Here is a 20,043-nt window from a genome sequence, read left to right as displayed (position 1 = left end):
ATACCTAACCTCTGCCCAGCAACTCTCTAATTAGCCTGGCCGAGATTAAGAACTCACTATATGTAAGATTTGATTTGATTTGATTTGATTTATTATTGTCACATGTATTAATATACAGTGAAAAGTATTGTTTCTTGCGTGCTATACAGACAAAGCATACCATTCATAGAGAAGGAAACGAGAGAGTGCAGAATGTAGTGTTACAGTCACAGCTAGGGTGTAGAGAAAGATCAACTTAACGCAGGGTAGGTCCATTCAAAAGTCTGATGGCAGCAGGAAAGAAGCTGTTCTTGTGTCGGTTGGTACGTGACCTCAGACTTTTGTATCTTGGAAATCACCGAGGTAAAATCATATACAGTACTGCCATTTAGTGCCCAGATTATTTGATAAACTAGATTCTGCTGGTTGCAGTGCAAGACAGTAGGTTCTGTTCACTGTGGCTATACATCAGTGCTCATCATTAAACTAAATGAGCCTTGTGTTTATTTCCACCAGATGTGCGCCCTGTTTGCATAATTATGTCCAACAGTGAAGAATGTAGAAAAAGTACCTTTGAGCAAATGTCCTAACATGTTCTCTCTGTTCCATTTAATTTAAATTCTCTCCCCAAAAATGTCGCAGTTAAAGAAGCTCAGTCTCTGTGAAAAAAATGTTTGGTCAATCTTAACTTAGTTGAAGAGGAAGGACCAGATGACGCAGATTTTCCTTCTCCACTTTGCATAATTGATGGGATGGGTTGTACTGATGTCATAACGATGAACCTTTGGAAATAAATGAGAAAAGGTTCACCAATACCTCCTTCTTATTACAATTGTCAAAATAATTCCCCCGGGATGTTACAATGGCTTATATAGCCACACAGTTGTACAACTTGTGGCACGGCACAGTGGCACAGTGATTAGCACTGCTGCCTCACAGCACCAGGGACCTGCCTTCGATTCCTAGCTAGGGTCACTGTCTGTGTGGGGTCTGCATGCCCCCCCTGTGTCTGCGTGGGTTTCCTCTGGTTTCCTCCCACAGTCTGAAAGACATGCTGGTTAGGTGCATTGGCCATGCTAAATTCTCCCTCAGTGTACCCGAACAGAGTGTGGTGACTCATAGAATCATAGAAACCCTACAGTGCAGAAAGAGGCCATCTGGCCCATCGAGTCTGCACCGACCACAGTCCCACCCAGGCCCCGCCCCCATATCCCAATACATTTACCCGCTAATCCCTCTAACCTACGCATTTCAGGACACTAAGGGGCAATTTTAGCATGGCCAATCAACCTAACGCACACATCTTTGGACTGTGGGAGGAAACCGGAACACCCGGAGGAAACCCACGCAGACACGAGGAGAATGTTCAAACTCCACACAGACTCGAGGATTTTTACAATAACTTCATTTACTGTTAATGTAAGCCTACTTGTGACACTAATAATTAAATTTAAACTAACTTGTATCAATGGCATTTACATTAATTCAGAGTTTGTTGGCAAGCTTTTACGTGAAAATATCAAATGAGAATTTTGCATGTAAATTGATTTTCATTAATGTTCTGGTTATTTCAAAACTTGATCAAGAGGTTATTGCATGTTGAGGCAGCCATTGTACCTAGTTCAGTGGATGGGAACAATGCTTTTACAGTATGCTTCTACTCTTATCAATATTCAAATCGTATGTAACCATCGCAAAATGATAATGCAAGTCTATGCCAGTTTCATTGGGAGGCTGCCATGGCACTTTTATCCAAGATTCATCCACGCTTCCTTTCTTTTTTATTCATTCATAGGACATGGGCGTCGCTGACTGGTCATCATTGTTGCCAATCCCCAGTTGCCTGAGAGCAATTGAAAGTCAACCACATTGCTGTGGCTCTGGAGTCACATGTAGGCCAGAGCAGGTAAGGACAGCAGATTTCCTTCCCTGAAGGACATTAGGGATTGCTCAATCCTTTCATCTAGCAGGATCAGACAATGGCTGCTAGGAGGCGATGCATATCCTGCGCACACAGATCTAATAACCTCCTTACACCCAACCTCTGCAACCCTACCTTGCCTCAACAACGCAAGTGCAATTATAACCAATGGATGGTCATGGTCATTGGCATTTCTAAGCCAAAATTCAAATGCCTGACAGCTCAGGTGGCTCCATACATATAAGTCCAGACAAAGTGGGCTGCATCATTGCAATTTGCTGCAATTCATAGAGCAGTGGAGTTAAAGAAGCCACAGCAACAAGAAGCAGTATTGTCAGACCAGGAAGAATTGAATTAAGATGAAGGAGAGCCACATGAAGGAGGGACCACAGAATGAATTGTACCTAGAGAGGCTAAGGAGCAGTTGTTAGGGCAGTGCTTTCAGTGATCTGCTTGATCTTTCCTTGTAAAACAATGAAAAGCCCTTCTGCATTAACAAACCATGCCATCCTTCACCACTGTCTTAATTCCATCAGGAATACTGACCTAGTTTTCATGTACCCATGCTGATGGGTTTAAAGGCAGTGAGCCTCATTAAATTCAAAGTGTGGCCTGCCCACTGCCTTCCCGTTCACCCCTGCCCTCACCGCAATTATACCAGCGGCAGGGTGGCAGAATATTAATGAAAATCCAGGCTACTTATGGTGTCAAGCCTGCTGGTTGGCCAACTGAGGCTCTTGAGTGGGTTTTAACTGGTGATGGGCGAGTCTCAGGCCAAATAGCCAGCCTGACCAATTTCCCTGTGCGGGCTACTGGCAGGGGGAGTGGGAGGTGGCCCTCCTTCATGGCTTCCCTGGGCTCATTGGAAGGAATCCCCAAAGGTTATCACCGCCCCTCTCCCATATTGACCTCCCTCCATCATCTCCCAGACACCCCATCCCCATGCCAGGCCCTGCCAACATGGCACTTAATGAGACCCCAACCATACCTTTTTTTAAATTCATTCATGGGACATGGGCATCACTGGCTAGGCCAGCATTTATTGGCCATCCCTCATTGCCTTTGAAAAGGTGATGGTGAGCTGCCTTCTTGAAACGCTGCAGTCCACATGCTGTGGGTTGACCCACAATGCCGTTAGGGAGGGAATACAGGAATTTGACACAGCAACTGCAAAGGAACGAGGATATATTTCCAAGTCAGGATGGTGAGTGGTTTGGAAAGGAACTTGCAGGTGTGTTGTTTCCATGTATCTGCTGCCCTTGTCCTTCAAGATGGAAGTGGTTGTGGGTTTGGAAGATACTGTCTAAGGATCTTTGGTGAATTGCTGCAGTGCATCTTGTAGATAGTACACACTGTTGCTACTGAGCATCGGTGGTGGAGGGAGTGGATGTTTGTGGATGTGGTGCTAATCAAGCGATTGCTTTGTCCTGGATGGTGGCAAGCTTCTTGAGTGTTGTTGGAGCTGCACTCATCCAGGCAAGTGGGGAGTATTCGATCACACTCCTGACTTGTGCCTTGTAGTTGGTGGATAGGCTTTGGGGAGTCAGGAGGTGAGTTATTCGCCACAGTATTCCTGGCCTCTGACCTCTCTTGTGGCCACTGTGTTGATGTGGTGAATCCAGTTGAGTTTCTGGTCAATGGTAACCCCAAGGATGTTGAGAGTGGGGGATTCAATGCTGGTAACACCATTGAATGTAAAGGGGCGATGGTTAGCGTATCTCTTACTGGTGATGGTCATTGCCTGGCATTGTGTAGTGTGAATGTTATTTGCCACTTGTCAGCCCAAGCCTGGATATTGTCCAGATCTTGATGCATTTGAACATGGACTGCTTCAGTATATGAGGAGTCCTGAATGGTGCTGAACATTGTGCAATCATCGGCAAACATCCCCACTTCTGACATTATGACGGAGGGAAGGTCATTGATTAAGCAGCTGAAGATGGTTGGGCCTGGGACGCTACCCTGAGGGACTCCTGCAGAGATGTCCTGGAGCTGAGATGACTGACCCTCCACAAACACAGCTATCTCCCTATGTGCCAGGTATGACTCCAACCAGCAGAGAGTTTGCCCCCTGATACCCATTGATTCCAGTATTGCGAGGGCTCCTTGATGCCACACTTGGTTGAATTCAGCCTTGATGTCAAGGACTGTCACTCTCACCTCACCTCTAGAATCCATGTTGTCCATGTTTGAACCAAGGCTCTGATGAGGTCAGAAGCAGAGTGACCCTGGTGGAACCCAAACTGAGCGTCAGTGAGCAGTTATTGATGAATAAGTGCTGCTTGATAGAATTGTTGATGACCCCTTCTATCACTTAACTAATGATCGAGAGTAGACTGATGGGGCGGTAATTGGCCGGGTTGGATTTGTCATGTTTTTTTCACCTATATGAAGCAGCACTGCATTCCCAATGTGCTGAAGAGTGAGGGCCTCTGCATGGTCAGCAGCTCTTTAAGACACGTCTTCCTGATCCAGAAGAGCGTATGTCTTGTCTCCAGTCTCTTAATGGCCAAATGGATGCTAATTGGCTGTGGGGCAGTTGGTGATCCCCTCAGCTTGAAAGAGGTTCTCCTCATAATAGAGTTAGTGATCTTTCATTTTTAAAAAAATGAATGCTGGAAACCCTATCAAGCCAGGCAGCATTTGTGAACACAAACAACTAACAAACATCTCAGGCATTGTTCTTTTATCCAAGGCAGGGAATCCGATGCTTCGTATAAGTCAGCCCTTTGAAACAATTTAGTTAACATGCACATTGATGCCATTCTGAAAATGCAAAGCTGCAATTGAAATAAATCATCCAAAAGAGTAAATGTAATAAAGCTAATGATTTTAATTCCAAGATCAATATTGTAGTGAATTATTTTGTGTCCCAAATGATTAATTCATAGTGCTTTTCTTAAACAATAGTAGAAAATTCTGGAAACCGGCCTCTCTTCAAGAACAATGCCTGAGATGTTTGTTAGTTGTTTGTGTTCACAAATGCTGCCTGGCTTGATAGGGTTTCCAGCATTCATTTTTTTAAAAATGAAAGATCACTAACTCTATTATGAGGAGAACCTCTTAGGCTGTATTCTCTTGAGATGCTCGAGCAGTCTGGTCCAGCTGACTTTCCGACACCGGGGTTGGTATTGGCTGAGGGGATTTTAAGGGAGGAAATCTTTGATTCCCTGAGAAGGATCAACTCGCATTGCTCCTATAGCACCAGAACCAGTCTTTTAGGCCACAACTAATGATGTCCATTGATCCAGGAGAGCAGACAGCAGAGGATGAGTGAGTACTTGAAAGTGTGGAACCACAAAATGGAGATGTATGAGGAGAGAGTGATGATGTACGAGGAGAAATTGACTAGGTTAGGATTGTTTTCGCTGGAGTTCAGATGAATGAAGGGGGACCTCATAGAGACTTATAAAATTCTAACAGGACTAGACAGGGTAGATGCAGGGAGGATATTCCCAATGGTGGGGGAGTCCAGAACCAGGGGTCACAGTCTGAGGATTCAGGGTAGACCATTTAGGACAGAGGTGAGGAGACATTTCTTCACCCAAAGAGTGGTGAGCCTGTGCAATTCATTACCCCAGGAAGTAGTTGATGCCAAAACATTGAATTTATTCAAGAGGCGGCTGGATATAGCACTTGGGGGCAAATGGGATCAAAGGTTATGGGGAGAAAGCAGGATTAGGTATTAGGTTGGATAATCAGCCATGATCGTAATGAATGGCGGAGCAAGCTCAAAGGGCCTCCTCCTGCTCCTATTTTCTAAGTTTCTGTGTTTACAAATCTGTTCAAGGTGGACATCCATCTCTCAAAGATGGAGCTCAGAATCTGCATGGCAGCCATTTGAGTTCCTACCGAAGCTGCAAAGGCTGAAAAATTGTCCTCTCTTGTACAGATCTGACTGCAGTAACTCTAAAGATGACTACACTCTTCAAAATGTACTGCAGAATGCTAATGCCCTGGGACAGAAAGTGTACTCCACAATTTCTGCTGCTGTGGTGAAATCCCTTGTCAGGCCTCCCAATACCTTATGCCTTATGTAACTATAAGCAATTATCTTCATGTTTTGGGGACCCCAATCTACATCTTTGTGCTCAACAGAGTTAAAAGAGAACCTAACCTCTACTGAGACATCTTCCCGGCTACCCATATCACCAGTACCCACTGCTGTGGAGTTCTTCATTACGTGCAGACCTTTCAATTTCCCTAATACATCCTCTAATCTAGTCAAGGGCCAGTCTTTGCAGTCTTTAGGTTGGTGCTAAGGTGTGATGCAGCATTTGACAGTGCCTTCCCAAAGGACTTGCTCCTCCCAGACCCCTTCATCTTTGGGCTGTGGTTTCTGAGATGGACCTAGAATAAAGAGAAAAGAGACAATGTGATGGCTCTGAGAAGTTAGACAGCAGCAAATGGTAGGCATCACAAAGCAGTTTGATGTGATCAGGTGTCTTAAAGTGGATTTTTCTGTGGTCCGTGAAAGCATGCAAACAATAGCCATAGATCCTGTTTGGATAAGCCCTCAACCTCAAAATCTTCCAACACCTCTGGAGGGGCCATTGATTTTCACTGCTTGCTACTCCAGCTTGGACAGGTTCATGAGATCCTCCTCAGTTTTAGTCATCGCCCTCATGTTGTTCAAGAGTTAGTAAATGTCTGCTATAAAAGAGAATGCACATTCAATGCACAGTAAGATTCAGAAAATATAATTGGAGAGCTCAAAATGAAAATAATTACCAAAAGTAAGGATTTGAGTAGGAGGGACGTCGATACATTCCTGGAAGGCAAACTTCAAAATAAAAGGCAAATGATCAGGAAAGGGTAAATGACAAAAGACTGTCATAGCTAAAGATGCTGTGCTCAGATAAATAACATGCAGCAGTTAACTTTAGCCTGATGGCTGTCGTCAAGATTAATGCCAAGCATGATTTTCTAGTTCTTGCTAATCACATGGGAAAAGCACAAACCTGCACCAAATTTTGCAGCAAATGAAAAAGCTAAATCTTCCCTATAATCTTTTGCATAAAATATTATAGGTTGTAACATAGACATAGAATCCCTTCAGCAGAAGGAAGCTATTCGGCCCATCGAGTCTTCACCGACCACAATCCCACCCAGGCCCTATTCCCGTAACGCCACATATTTACCCTACTAATCCACTGACACTTGGGTCAATTTAGCATGGCCAATCAACCTAACTCGCACATCTTTGGACTGTGGGAGGAAACCCACGCAGACATGGGGAGAATGTGCAAACTCCACACAGACAGTGACCCGAGGCATGAATTGAACCCAGGCCCTTGGCACTGTGAAGCAGCTGTGCTAACCACTGTGCTACCATGCCAACCCTTTAAACTTCATCGGCCTAGTGTATTCCCCACCTCCATTTCAACAAGCTGCATGTTGGGAAGCATGCTTTGAACTGGCAGCTTACAAATCATATTATGCTGAAGCCATCAAAGCAAAATGGTTCAGGTTACCTTGCTGAGTGCTTTGGACAGGCGCCATACAACTCTATCTACTGCTGACCCCCTTTAAGGAAATTTGCCCCATTATAAGTAAAAAAGAGTATTTTTAACGATTGGAACTACACGTAGTGATTGGAGAATCCCTTCCCCTTTGTTTTATAATGAAATGCCCATTTTAAAATGTTGAGCTATTTCTTTCAAGATATAGGCTATGTATCAAAATATTGTTTTGCAACAAAATAAAACCATTCAACTTTCAATCATTTATAAAACATATCAAGAAATGAATAAGGAATTAGCCTGAAGCTTTCTTAATGGCACAACTTTATCATCTGGCACACAACTCATTTTGTTCATTTGTGGTATGTCGCAATTACCTTCCCTGGATATTTACATTGCAATAACATGTATTTTATGGAAACAGAGACATCTACTGGAGTTAACCAGGACACAATAGTTCCAAATAAATAGATACTATGTAATGCAGCCAGACAAAATGCATAGTGCACGTTAATCATATTAATGTCATTTGATAAAGCACTAACAATAATAATTACTAAATTCACAAGTCTTATCGATATTGTATTCCACAACTAATGTTATTTACAAAGTAGTGACCTCAAGCGGATTCTATGTGAAAATTATTCAAATTTCTGAGTCATCTTGTTACAGTTTCAAGTACTATAGTGAACCAAGTATTTGTAGAGGAGGAATAATGTCAATAGATTAGTAATCCAGAGTCCTGCACTAATACATCAGTGAATGTGAGCTCAATTTCCAACATGGGAGTTTGACAAATCAAACTCAGTTTAAAAATCTACAAATTAAAAGCTGGTACCAGTAAAAGTGACCAAAAGCAAAACTGCCGGATTGCCAGAAAATCCCGATTTCCCTTTAGGGAAGGAAGTCTGCTGTCCCTACCCACTAAACTTGACTCCAGTCCCGCACCAATTAGATTGACTCTTAGCTAGCCTCTGAAGTAGCCTGGCAAGCCACCCATATGTATCAAACCACTATAAAGAAGAAGAAGGCATGGTGATTTTTGCCTTCTGAGGGCTTTTTTCACCAGCCTTGTAGTGATGCCCAAGAATCCCAAGAATGTATTTAAAAATATTTACACTGATACTGTTCAGCTATTAATCACACACAATGTCCTGGAATGTCACCATTCTGTCTGCACGTGTTGTGAAGGGGAGTAGTGACACACCAAAGCAGCATTGTAAAATAAAGTAATCTAATATAATGCTTCATTGAAGCAAAAAAGACCTGCTTGCAATTTAATTTAACATATGACAACGCCACAATCAATTGATTAATTGTGGAGGATATTGATGTAAATTTTTTTTGGGTGGGGGGGGAAGAAGAATGGTCACTCAATGTAGCCATAATATAATAAGTGTTGAAACAGATCGTTAACAGCTGCATTAAGAAAACCTCCTGTTTTTGTTTCAGCTTGGAATGATGCCCACCCTTCCTTTTCTTCAGTATCAAGAATTTCAGAGCAGCAAAGTCGAAACCAGAGACAAACCATAACATGCTGAGAGATGAAACATATTTCTTTCTCAAGGAGCCGCAGAAAAAGATAGGGTAAGTTTCAACCTTTTTTTTTAAATTCCGGGAATAACCTTCTCCTGAGGTACGTACGTTTGTGGGTTTTTAATCTGCTCGTGGATAACTGAAATAAACTTTTATGTTCTGATAGATTTAGAGCAGGTTCCAACCGTCTGAACTGACAGGAAGTCTCATAAACCTGTGTTCTTGGTTGATCATCCTGTTGGAGGATGTGGGAAACACACGTGTAAAGTCTCAAGAGATGAAAATATGCTCCACTGAGAAAATTAATGCACAAAATAAAAATCATATCTCATTTATTTTCCGTGATGGTTACCATTTAATGTAAAAAAAACAGTAGCTACCGACTGAATGTTCCTAACTTCATTGTTCAGCAGCATTACTTGGAAGATATTGTATTAGGATTTGTAAGATGACCTTAACTAATACTTGACCAGTCAGTCATACATTTAACAACTTTTACAATATATTCTCCAATACAGTATAAACAGAATTGTAGGTATTTTCAAAGCATCCTCCTCGTTTCATAACGTATAATGGGTTTGAATGTAAGACCTGCGTAACCAGCACGGCAAATTTAAAAAAGTATTTTCTTCCCTCATTCAATGCCATAAAACATGCTTACATAGGATTTGCAGCATGGTATCAGTCCATTCGGCCCCACTATAATGCATACTGGCACTTATGATCCACGTGAGGCACCTCCCAAGTTACCTCAACTAAACCTATCATTGTAACCCTCTTCTCTTCTCCCTCAGATGTTTCCCCTAGCTTTCCCTTTAATGCATCCATATTAAATGGCTTCAACCACTCCCTCTGGCAGTGAGTTCCACGTTCTCACCACTCTTTGGGTAAAGAAGTTCCTTCTGAATTCCTGGAATTCCAAACAAACTGGATTTGTTTGTGACTATCTTATGTTGACAGCCTCTCGTTTACTCTTCCCCAAAAGAGGAAACACTCTCTCTGTATCCATTTTATCAAAACATTTTATAACTTTAAAGACCCCTCAGTCTTATTTTACGAGAGAAAAGAGACTCAACAAGTGAATTCTTCCCTGATATATATACCCAGGTATTTCTGCTATCAGTGTTGTAAATCTTTCCTGCACCCTCTTATGGGACTCCATGACCATTTTTGTAATATATGGGGTGGGATTCTCTGGCCGTGCTCGCCCCAAAACTGGAGAATCCCACCCAAGGTCAATTGACCTTTGCGTGATCCGCCTCCCTGCCCGCTACGATACCCGTGGCGGGCTGAACGGGAGAATTCCCCCCCATGGTGTCTAGAACTGCACACAGTACTCTAAGCAAATCTAATCAAAGTTCAATATAGATTTAGCCACACCTTACAAGTGATGAGTGCTCACAACTGAGCCATAGAGGAGATTTGGACAATATCAGCTGAAACCTTTGGTACAATTCTCCCCTTAGGATCAGAAGGTTATCAAAGAGTCATAGAGGTTTACAGCATGGAAACAGGCCCTTCGGCCCAACTTGTCCATGCCACCCTTATTTTTTTTTAAACCCCTAAGCTAATCCCAATTGCCTGCATTTGGCCCATATCCCTCTATACCCATCGTAACCATATAACTATCTAAATGCTTTTTAAAAGATAAAGTTGTACCCGCCTCTACTACTACCTCTGGCAGCTTGTTCCAGACACTCACCACCCTCTGTGTGAAAAAATTGCCCCTCTGGACAGTTTTGTATCTCTCCCCTCTCACCTTAAACCTATGCCCTCTAGTTTTAGGCTCCTCTATCTTTGGGAAAAAATATTGACTATTTACCTTGGCTATGCCCCTCATTATTTTATAGACGTCAATAAGGTCACCCCTCACCCTCCCACGCTCCAGAGAAAAAAGTCCCAGTCTATTCAGCCTCTCCTTATAACTCAATCCATCAAGTCCCGGTAGCATCCTAGTAAATGTTTTTTGCACTCTTTCAAGTTTATTAATATCCTTTCTATAATAGGGTGACCAGAATTGCACACAGTATTCCAAGTGTGGCCTTACCAATGTCTTGTACAACTTCAACAAGACTTCACAACTCCTGTATTCAATGTTCTGACCGATGAACAAGACGTTCCAACTCCTGTATTCAATGTTCTGACCGATGATCAGTTCAACTTCAGCACATATTCAAGGTTGACACATGAGTGCAAGACCAATATATTGTCACAGGTTCAGTACTTCAGAGGAAACATCAAACTAAGGTCCACTTTTCCTGCTGCAATCATTTTAGATGTATATTCATTGCAGCATTTGAATAAGAACAGGCATTTGAAGGGACATGGTCTCGGGGTTATCATCAGATAATTAGAGGGAAACGTCAGATGAAATGTTTTCATGAAGAGGGTTATTAGAACACAGAATCGGACAGCAAGGTGGCACAGTGGTTAGCACTGCTGTCTCACAGTGCCAGGGACCCAGGTTTGATTCCCAGTTTGGTCACTGTCTGTGCGGAGTCTGCATATTCTCCCCGTGTCTGCGTGGGTTTCCTCCGTGTGTTCTGGTTTCCTCCCACAGTCCGAAAGAAGTGCTTGTTAGGTGCATTGGCCCTAATTCTCCCTCAGTGTACCCGAACAGGCGTCGGATTGTGGCAACTAGGGGATTTTCACAGTAACTTCATTGCAGTGTTAATGTAAGCATACTTGTGACACTAATAAATAAACTTAAACTTAAAAAGCCATAATGGCAGACACTATGACATCAATTAAAGAAAGGTTTAAGGATTTGAAATTGAAGAATTTTGATGATATAGGGAAGGGCAAGGGAACTGTGTTAGAGAAAATGGGGTTAAATTTAGTCTATTTCTGTGCACTAATGCGAATGGAGCAAGAGCAACTCCAAGGGAATTTCGTGGTCTATCTATTTTAAGAACTTTACTGCTAAAGAATAGCACGATTTGATTCTGCAGTAAAAATTAACTTTTACAACATGGAGGTGCCTTTCATGAAAACAGAGCTCATACATACCTTAAACAGAAAAAAATTAGCGATGTAATATATAATAGAAAGGAAACAATAATGGTCATTTAAAACTAACTGCAATTAGCTGAAACGGAATGATTTTGTCTTTGTTTTTGGGAGCAAAACAATATACAAGGCTTTCCAGAGATAGCCACTAATGCTGTGGGAGACACCAGCCTTTGTTTTGCTGCTAAATCAAAAAGGAATCAGGTTAGTTTATTTGGCTTGTGCCACGGATACATAATTGGCAGCTCATGTTGGTCAGTAAGAATAGATTCTCTTGTAGGTGAGTGTCAAGACAGGGACCTCAACAATGCTTTTGTCATTGAAGAATTCATTTGCGATTTAGAAGATCTTTGGGAAACAAACTACAAAGACTTTGAACAGTGAAATATTTTTGGACCTCCTGAATGATATAGTCTCTGAGAAGTTGATTTCTTCCAAGAATGAACCAATACAGGACTGATGCTTATCTTGCACCAATGTAGATACTCACACTTTGATCGGTCCAGTTAGACAAATAATTGGGATTTCACCTGGTGATGTATATTTCACAAGTAAGAGGTCTCACAACACCAGGTTAAAGTCCAACAGGTTTATTTGGTACCATGAGCTTTTGGAACGCTGCTCCTTCATCAGGTGAGGAGCAGCGCTCCAAAAGCTCTTGATACCAAATACACCTGTTGGACTTTAACCTGGTGTTGTGAGACTTCTTATTGTGCCCACCTCAGTCCAACGCTGGCATCTTCACATCATGGCTACACTTCACAAGTAAGCTAGAGCAGTGATTCCCATCCTTTTCTTTTATGCGGACCACTAGATGGTCATCAAGAGCTTTTGCGGAGCTTTTTTTTACAGCTGACGGGAGTCTAACCTATACAACAACAGATCATAAAAATGCAGCTATTTCTAATAGTTTATGATACACACTCAGAAATACATTGCTCTCGTACAGCACATTTACCTGCAGTAGGCCAACTAGTGAAAACAGATAACACTTACCTAATGAGAAAGCTGATGTTGATTGACAAACATCAAATGCTGGATACCAGGTTCCAAGGATGACAGTCTCAATCAGAGATTTGGTTCAACGTTAGGTTTATTCTGATATTTGACCCTGGAAAACCAATTTCCGGAAGGTAGGTTGTAGGAAAAGGCATCAGAAACTTTACTGCCTTGTCGGAGAATTCTGGGTATTCTGAAGCAACTTTACGCCGAAGTTCAGTCAGGTAGTTCTGAGAAAAATCCAGCTTTAAAGCACTGTCGCAGGACAGTTCCACAAAGCTGTCTTGTTCTCTTGAGCACAGTAAGAAGTCTCACAACACCAGGTTAAAGTCCAGCAGGTTTATTTGGCAGCACAAGCTTGAACAACCAGCTTGTTCTCTTGAGGTCAGGCTTATGAGGATGGCCTCATCAAGGCTCGCAAAGGGATTTCGTATCCAGTTGAACCTTGTGCTGGGAACTGGAAAGTACTCGGGTAGCTGTGTTTTCAAACTTTGCAGGTGCTCTCTGATGTCATGTTTCACATTGCTTTGAAGCTGCATTTCTACCATAGCCAAAAAATCTGGCAGATTCGCAAATGATCTGACTGCTCAAGCCGTTTGGCCCACATCTCTATTTTCTTGATCATCGCTTCTATTTTGTCCTGCGCATGAAAACCTGTCACTGATTTTCCCTGAACTCAGATTGAGACCATTCAATTGATCGACAATATCTGCCAAAAATGCCAATCTGGCAAGGCCCTGAAAATCACTGAAGCGTTGTGAGAGTTCAAACTTTGAATCAAGTAAAAGAATTCTCACTTCATCATACAATTCGAAAAAACGTGTGAGTACATGTCCTCGGGACAACCAGCGGACCTTGGTGTGCAGAAGTAGTTGATGGCGATCATTGCCCATCTCGTCACATAGAGCTGCAAACATTCGCAAATCCAGTGGGCAGGCCTTGATAAAATTAACTGTTTTAACCGCTTCCCCCAAAACGGTCATGAGATCAACAGGCATTTTCTTTGCAGCCAAGGCCTCCTCATGTATCTCTCCATTGTGCTCATATCTTACATAGGTGAGCAAGTCTGAAAGGTTTGCAATGTCCAGCGATTCATCCAGTTGAAGTACATAAAATCAACTTGCTTGTATTCTCGCTATTAGCTGATCAGTCACGTTATTAGTCAAAACTCATTGATTCTGTGTTGGACTGTCTTAGCTGACAATGAAATTATGTTAATTTACTCGCAGGCCTTCTCTCCCAGCACAGCACCCGCCATCTCCTTAGCCGCTGGCAATATCAACTCCTCCCCGATTGTGTGCAGCTTCCCTGTCTTTGCTATAAGCCGAGCTACCCAGTACAAGGCCTCCACCGCCTTAGCATTATCACTGCCTGTAGATGTGCGTTCCATAATTTTCTTACTACTCTGAAATTGTTTGAGCTTGTTTTCAAAAAATTTAATTGGCTTGATTACGTATTCCCCATGTTTAATCTCAAGATGACGGTGAAGATTAACAGGCTTTAAGCTTTCATTTGACAGGGCTTCATAACACGCGAACATAATGTCAATGGTTTGTTTTAAGCGCCTGTGTAAGTAAATCCCAGTTCTAAGCATTTACCTCTGTATTTTCTCTGTACTCTTTGCTTACTTTTGTTGTGCTGAGTTTCATTTGCTGATGCCTCACTGCCATTTTAACCATCTGTCTCTTTTCTCTTAAACCTGTCAGATGAAATCCACAAATAATTTTTTTACTTTGCCAGGCTAATGTTTCTTAACTGATGCAAGTGCAGAGGGGAGCTTCGGTTCGAATTGGTATCATGCAAAATTGCGATGTAACATCGATTATTATACAATTGGCTGCTTTTGCTTAAGGAGGTTTCACTCAACAGAACACTTGCCACTTGGGCAATTTATATTTTACAGTTGATAAAAGCACCGATACGGAGAAGTCAGATACCAGTAGAGCCTTCACTTGCTTGGACTTCCTCTTAGATATATTCCCACATATGGGAGGCACAGTTTGCCAACATCCCTGTGTGAACCAGTGTCAAGGTTTGATGGTTTGGGAATCCTTGGGCAAGATCTTACCGGCCATTCACGCCCCCTGCTGCTGCAAGTGAGGACGGAGAATTTGGCGCCCAGCCAAATCTCCATTCACTGCAGCGGGACCATAAAATCCCAGCAACGTGAACAGCCGTAAGATTCTGCCCCTTGTGTCCGTAATAATGGCCTTCTTGTTATCAGGACCTAATGTGCCTTTGGGTTCACCAGCAAGCCAAACTGAGCTGCCCTTTTTAATGTCTGTGTTTTATTTCTGAGGAATGGAACTCCTTGTCGTTATTGTTTTCAGGTTTGTTTACTTTTTTTAATGTCAGGTTCACTATCAACATGTTGTACACTGCAGTTTGAGGTAACTTTAGAATCATCTTTTAACCTCTGAGTTTCTTACAATGAGATTTCAGCACTTTTGTATCCATGTCTTATATTGATAACCTGTCTCTATAGAGGGGTGAAGGGTTCACATGCACAGCTGACTACACTCACCAAATGTTGGCACATTTGACATGCTCTCATTTTCAACAAATTTAACCTTCCAACTGCACAAAAATCCATGTGCTCTTCAATGTTGAAATTCCCACCATTCCACCCGGTCCTCATTGAGTCAGAGGGGGCAGGAAGCAAGAGAGTTGCATGGAAGTGAGCTACATAGTTCCATTGAGCCATGTTCCGCTATCAAACTTACACCTAAATCTTTGGTCTCAGGAGTAAGTGAATATTCTGTCTGCCCTCTTATATCTATAAGATGTGTACGGGGAGGTTCCTAAGCTACTAAAGAATTTTGTTCTGATTCCCGAATAAGACCGGATCGGAACTCTAACCAACCAAGAGTTGGCATGCATTCCACTGTGGGCTACGGAAAGCCCCAGATTCTGAAGAGCTATTTTCACAATGTCAGTCGCATCAATGAGTCACTGAAATAAATGGCTTAGATGCATTGGATAACGTGGGATTTGGAAAGCTTGAGCTCATTGGTAAGTTTTCCATTGCTCTTTTGAAGCCAGCTTCTTATTCACCAGATGAATAAGGTGTTGTTCTGATAAAGATCAAAGATTGGTTAAGTGCATCTTAAAAGAACATAAGTGCAGTCACTAGGAAAGTTCTCTATGGTTCTCCCAATTGACAATGTAACTTTGGCAGAAGATTAACAGAAAACCTGTTTCTGGCAGACAGACTTGGGCCAGATTTCCACAGAGTAATGGAGACTCCCTGGACCTTTGAAAATGGTGGGCAGGACTCAGATTCAGAACTCCTGCCCCCATTTTGACAAGTCCCATTTTTTTCGGTAGAGGAAAGGAGGCAGAATGTGGCTCATGCTTGAGGAAGCCCAAACACGGCAAAGCCGTTTGAACTCAGTGTTGAGTTCAAACAGATCCCATTTTCACTACAGAATGGCCTTAACTCACAGTGTGGGTATCATGCATTTTTAGGGTAGATGTAAATGCTCGTGGGTGGATAAGATCTATAGAACTGTCAAACTGTAAAGTTATTTAAATCCCAAACCCTTAAAAAATAATTTAAAAGGCTGCCTGTGTTACTGAGGATTGAAAATATATGTTCTTGCAGTTATAATAGCTGCTCGCTGACATTTTCCCAATGACATTATGTCATTATTAATGCTTGGCTGCTTTCCACATTCTAGAATTATGTCAGCAGGGAGGTCCTAAGTTCAAAGTTTGATTGATATCTCAAAGAGGTTATTAAGGATAAGCTGCCTTTGATGTGAGGTTAGAATACAAATCTGTTTGTTTTTATAAGAAATTAAGTATTTGAGGGCATTTAAATGTTTGAATGGTCTTTCATTTGGGACTTTTATTAATATTGCAAAGGTTGTAACAGATATTTATTTAGACCTTTATTTTATTTTTCAACATGGCACCTGCGATCTATCATAGTGAATACTGGGTGAGTTAGCATGGGGGTGTAAGGGCAAATGATGGTAGATGGGGACATGGGTTGGCATGAGGGTACGGGGACTTGGAGTTGGTATGGGGAGTGGGTAAGGAGGTGATGAGGTGCAAGAGGCAAGGACTAGAGACCCTAAAATGTAAGGAAAGAACTGGGATGGAATCCCAGAGAACCAAGGTGAAGGCGAGCCTTTTAAACAGCATTTGGCAGCCTGTGTGGCCACCTCTGATTTTTGTCACATGTATTGGGATACAGTGAAGAGAATTGTTTCTTGCACACTATACAGACAAAGCATACTGTTCATAGAGTACATAGGGGAGAAGGAAAGGAGAGGGTGCAGAACGTAGTCCTACAGTCATAGCTAAGGTGTAGAGAAAGATCAATTTAATATGAGGTAGGCCCATTCAAAACTCTGATGGCAGCAGGGAAGAAACTGTTCTTGAGTCGGTTGGTACATGACCTCAGATTTTTGTATCTTTTTCCCGACTGAAGAAGGTGGAAGAGAGTATGTTGGGGTGTGCATGGGGTGCTTGATTATGCTGGCTGCTTTTCCGAAGCAGTGGGAAGTGTAGACAGAGTCAATTGATGGGAGGCTGGTTTGCGTGATAGACTGGGCTACGTACAGCCCTTTGTAATTTCTTGTGGTAAAATATCATGTGTATCCCAGTTAGCCACGTAATCAGGAGGGCAGCTCCTCACTCATCTTAAAATGAGGCTTGAGGCTCGTGGGGGTTGACCCTGCATGTCTGATTCATGCCTCAAATTAAAATTGGGACTAAAAATTATGTGAACCATCTATCAAGAACAAGTGGCAAATGGAATGCACCTTGACGTAGGAAAATGCCAAGATGTATAGATCTACTTTCTGTTTGCTTACTGACCATCCAATCCAAACTTCCTGAATTGAAATGATTCCTACCCCATCTAACCATGTCTTCTTGAATCCACTCCAACTTCATGCCTGACACCTTCCTCGCCCAATATTTAACAGCTTTCTGACATTGTTAATAAATAAGCTCACCCAAGCCTGAATAACTATAGACTTACATGGGACTTGCAATGAATGAATGTATTTGTAAATTTTGTCTAACTCATGGTTGAGTGTACTTACATTGTATTGTAACATGGTTTGAGAAAGTAGCACATTCTTGCACAGTTCAAAAGGAAAATAAAACAAAATTACATGCCAAGTGTTTAATGGCACAATTTCAATAAGTATTAATGGGGGGGAAGAAATATTCAGTTCACTTATAGACATGTCCTCCTGCAAGTTCAAATAGTATATTTTAGCTCTAGGACTAATAACAGACAGCTCACTAAACTGATGCAGATTCTCTCAGGGGGTAAACCTCCATTATTCCTTAAACACAAATCTCCCCCCTTCATGTTTCAGTCTGTATTATTCCATAGAAGCACGGTAAACCTTGGGACAAGTTTAGTTGTTTGCTGCAGATGTAAAAAAGATATCAGAATTAGTGCTTATTTTCATCGTTAAAGAGTGCATCTATTCAGATGCAGATCTGAATAAAACCTGTTTTAGAATTATCATGATTGATTACCTGAGGTGTTTTTCATTATATTTTAATGACTCTGTTGTCAGTAAACAACTTTGAAATTTAGAAAGAGTGCTTTATCTCCCCAGGGGCAAGTGCCACGTGTCTTAAACATTGAATACATGCATGTATTCAACACACACATATCATATATCCCACAGAATATATATTCCTGCAAGTCTTCTACCTACCTGTTGATAATGTAAGTACATCTCTCTTTTTGAATAATTTTCGATAACTGCGCTGGATAGTTCCATAATCACTCATTTATAAAATCTGGTGGTTTGTTTTAGAAAATATAAATTCTTAAGAAATGATGTAAACAAAAAAAAGCGTTTTTATATTTTAATTTTTCAAGATAGCCTTGCTTTGTTTAAGGACATCTTCAGACATTTCTTTTTCCCTTCTGGGGAATGACATGAGGATGCCCAAACTAATTATGAGCCTATTGAACACTCCTTTCATGGTGAACAAGTTCTGGTGTGGGACTTAAACACAACAGAACTTACGGTTCAGAGGTAGGGACACTACTACTGTGCCACTAGACTTCCTGTATGTAGCCTGGATGAATGAAAAATGTTTTCTCACCTTCTACTTAAATCAGATAGGCTTTACCAGCAAATCAGAAAAAAAAACTTAACTCATGAAAATGTCGCACTAAAGGCAAAAGTTATAGACTTCTGTGCCTAAGTCACTGAAGTGAGATTTGAAGCCACAACCTTAAAACTCAGGTATATTTTACCAACTGAGTAACAGCAGACGACTGTCATTGTGTCACTATTCCTGCTCATGCATTTTGATAAGCATTCCTGAAAATGCTTGTTTTGGTTGCTGAAGTATTCATACCATATCCAACATTATGTTGATATAAATAATTATCTTAACTGCATTGATTTTTAAATAAAATTGCAACCTTAACATCACTGCATTTGAGATTGGAACAATAGAGTCTTTTTTGACCAAAAATACAGGGATAAAATGTTTGTGTGATTAAAATGTTTTATCTATAAAAATTACAAAACTGAAGGAAGCCATTCAGCTAGTTGTAGAGAAGGTGGCTCTTTGCTGAAACAATCTAAAACTAATTCCAATTCTTTGCTCTGTCCCCACAGTCCGACATTTTCCTCAAATTATAAACTTTTAAAATCTTTGCCAAGGTAAATCTGCCCAAGTCATGGTGAAAGAAAAAGTATTTGAGACATGGATGAGCTAAAATTGATAAAGAGGAGATATCAGATAGATTGGCTGTCCTTAAAAATAAGCTACGTAACCAGGATTGGATGAGATATTTTGAGGATATAGAGGGAAGGAAGGTGGAAATTGTGGAGGTGTGGGCCATAATCTTCATAATCTGGTTCCTGGCTGGGTTTGAAATTTAAATTATTTTTTACCTCCCACCTGAACCAAATCTACCCATTCTTGGTGGTTAAAATTACTACCAATATCATACAATTAATTTTCCCTTGTGTTAGGTTTTGTTCCTAATTTGACAGATTCTTACTGGTGCTGCTTGTAAATTTATCCTGCATTTAGATTGGTTGATAACTTAAACCTTTGCTTTGAAATGGAATATGATTGTGCTATTCTGGTATGATTTTACTCAAGTATTATTTAATATTAGACTTCATTTTAAGGTAG

At 41.4% G+C, this 20,043-nt stretch overlaps 1 protein-coding gene across 4 annotated transcripts in view; it reads left to right on the top strand.

The window, feature by feature from the left end:
- The first annotated feature begins 8,856 nt into the window (after positions 1-8,856).
- s100p (S100 calcium binding protein P) overlaps positions 8,857-20,043 on the top strand; it is a 45,144-nt gene continuing 33,957 nt past the window's right edge. For 2 of the 4 annotated variants that reach the window (XM_078202228.1, XM_078202214.1), the window contains exon 1: positions 8,857-8,949. In XM_078202228.1, coding sequence (XP_078058354.1) covers positions 8,897-8,949 — 53 coding nt within the window. In that variant the 5' untranslated portion in view covers positions 8,857-8,896. The remainder of the gene's footprint in view (positions 8,950-20,043) is intronic. The other 2 variants (XM_078202222.1, XM_078202205.1) reach the window with 1 other exon arrangement.

Source organism: Mustelus asterias, chromosome 3, assembly GCF_964213995.1.
Source record: "Mustelus asterias chromosome 3, sMusAst1.hap1.1, whole genome shotgun sequence".
Taxonomy (NCBI): domain Eukaryota; kingdom Metazoa; phylum Chordata; class Chondrichthyes; order Carcharhiniformes; family Triakidae; genus Mustelus; species Mustelus asterias.
This window is presented reverse-complemented; position numbering and strand designations above follow the sequence as displayed.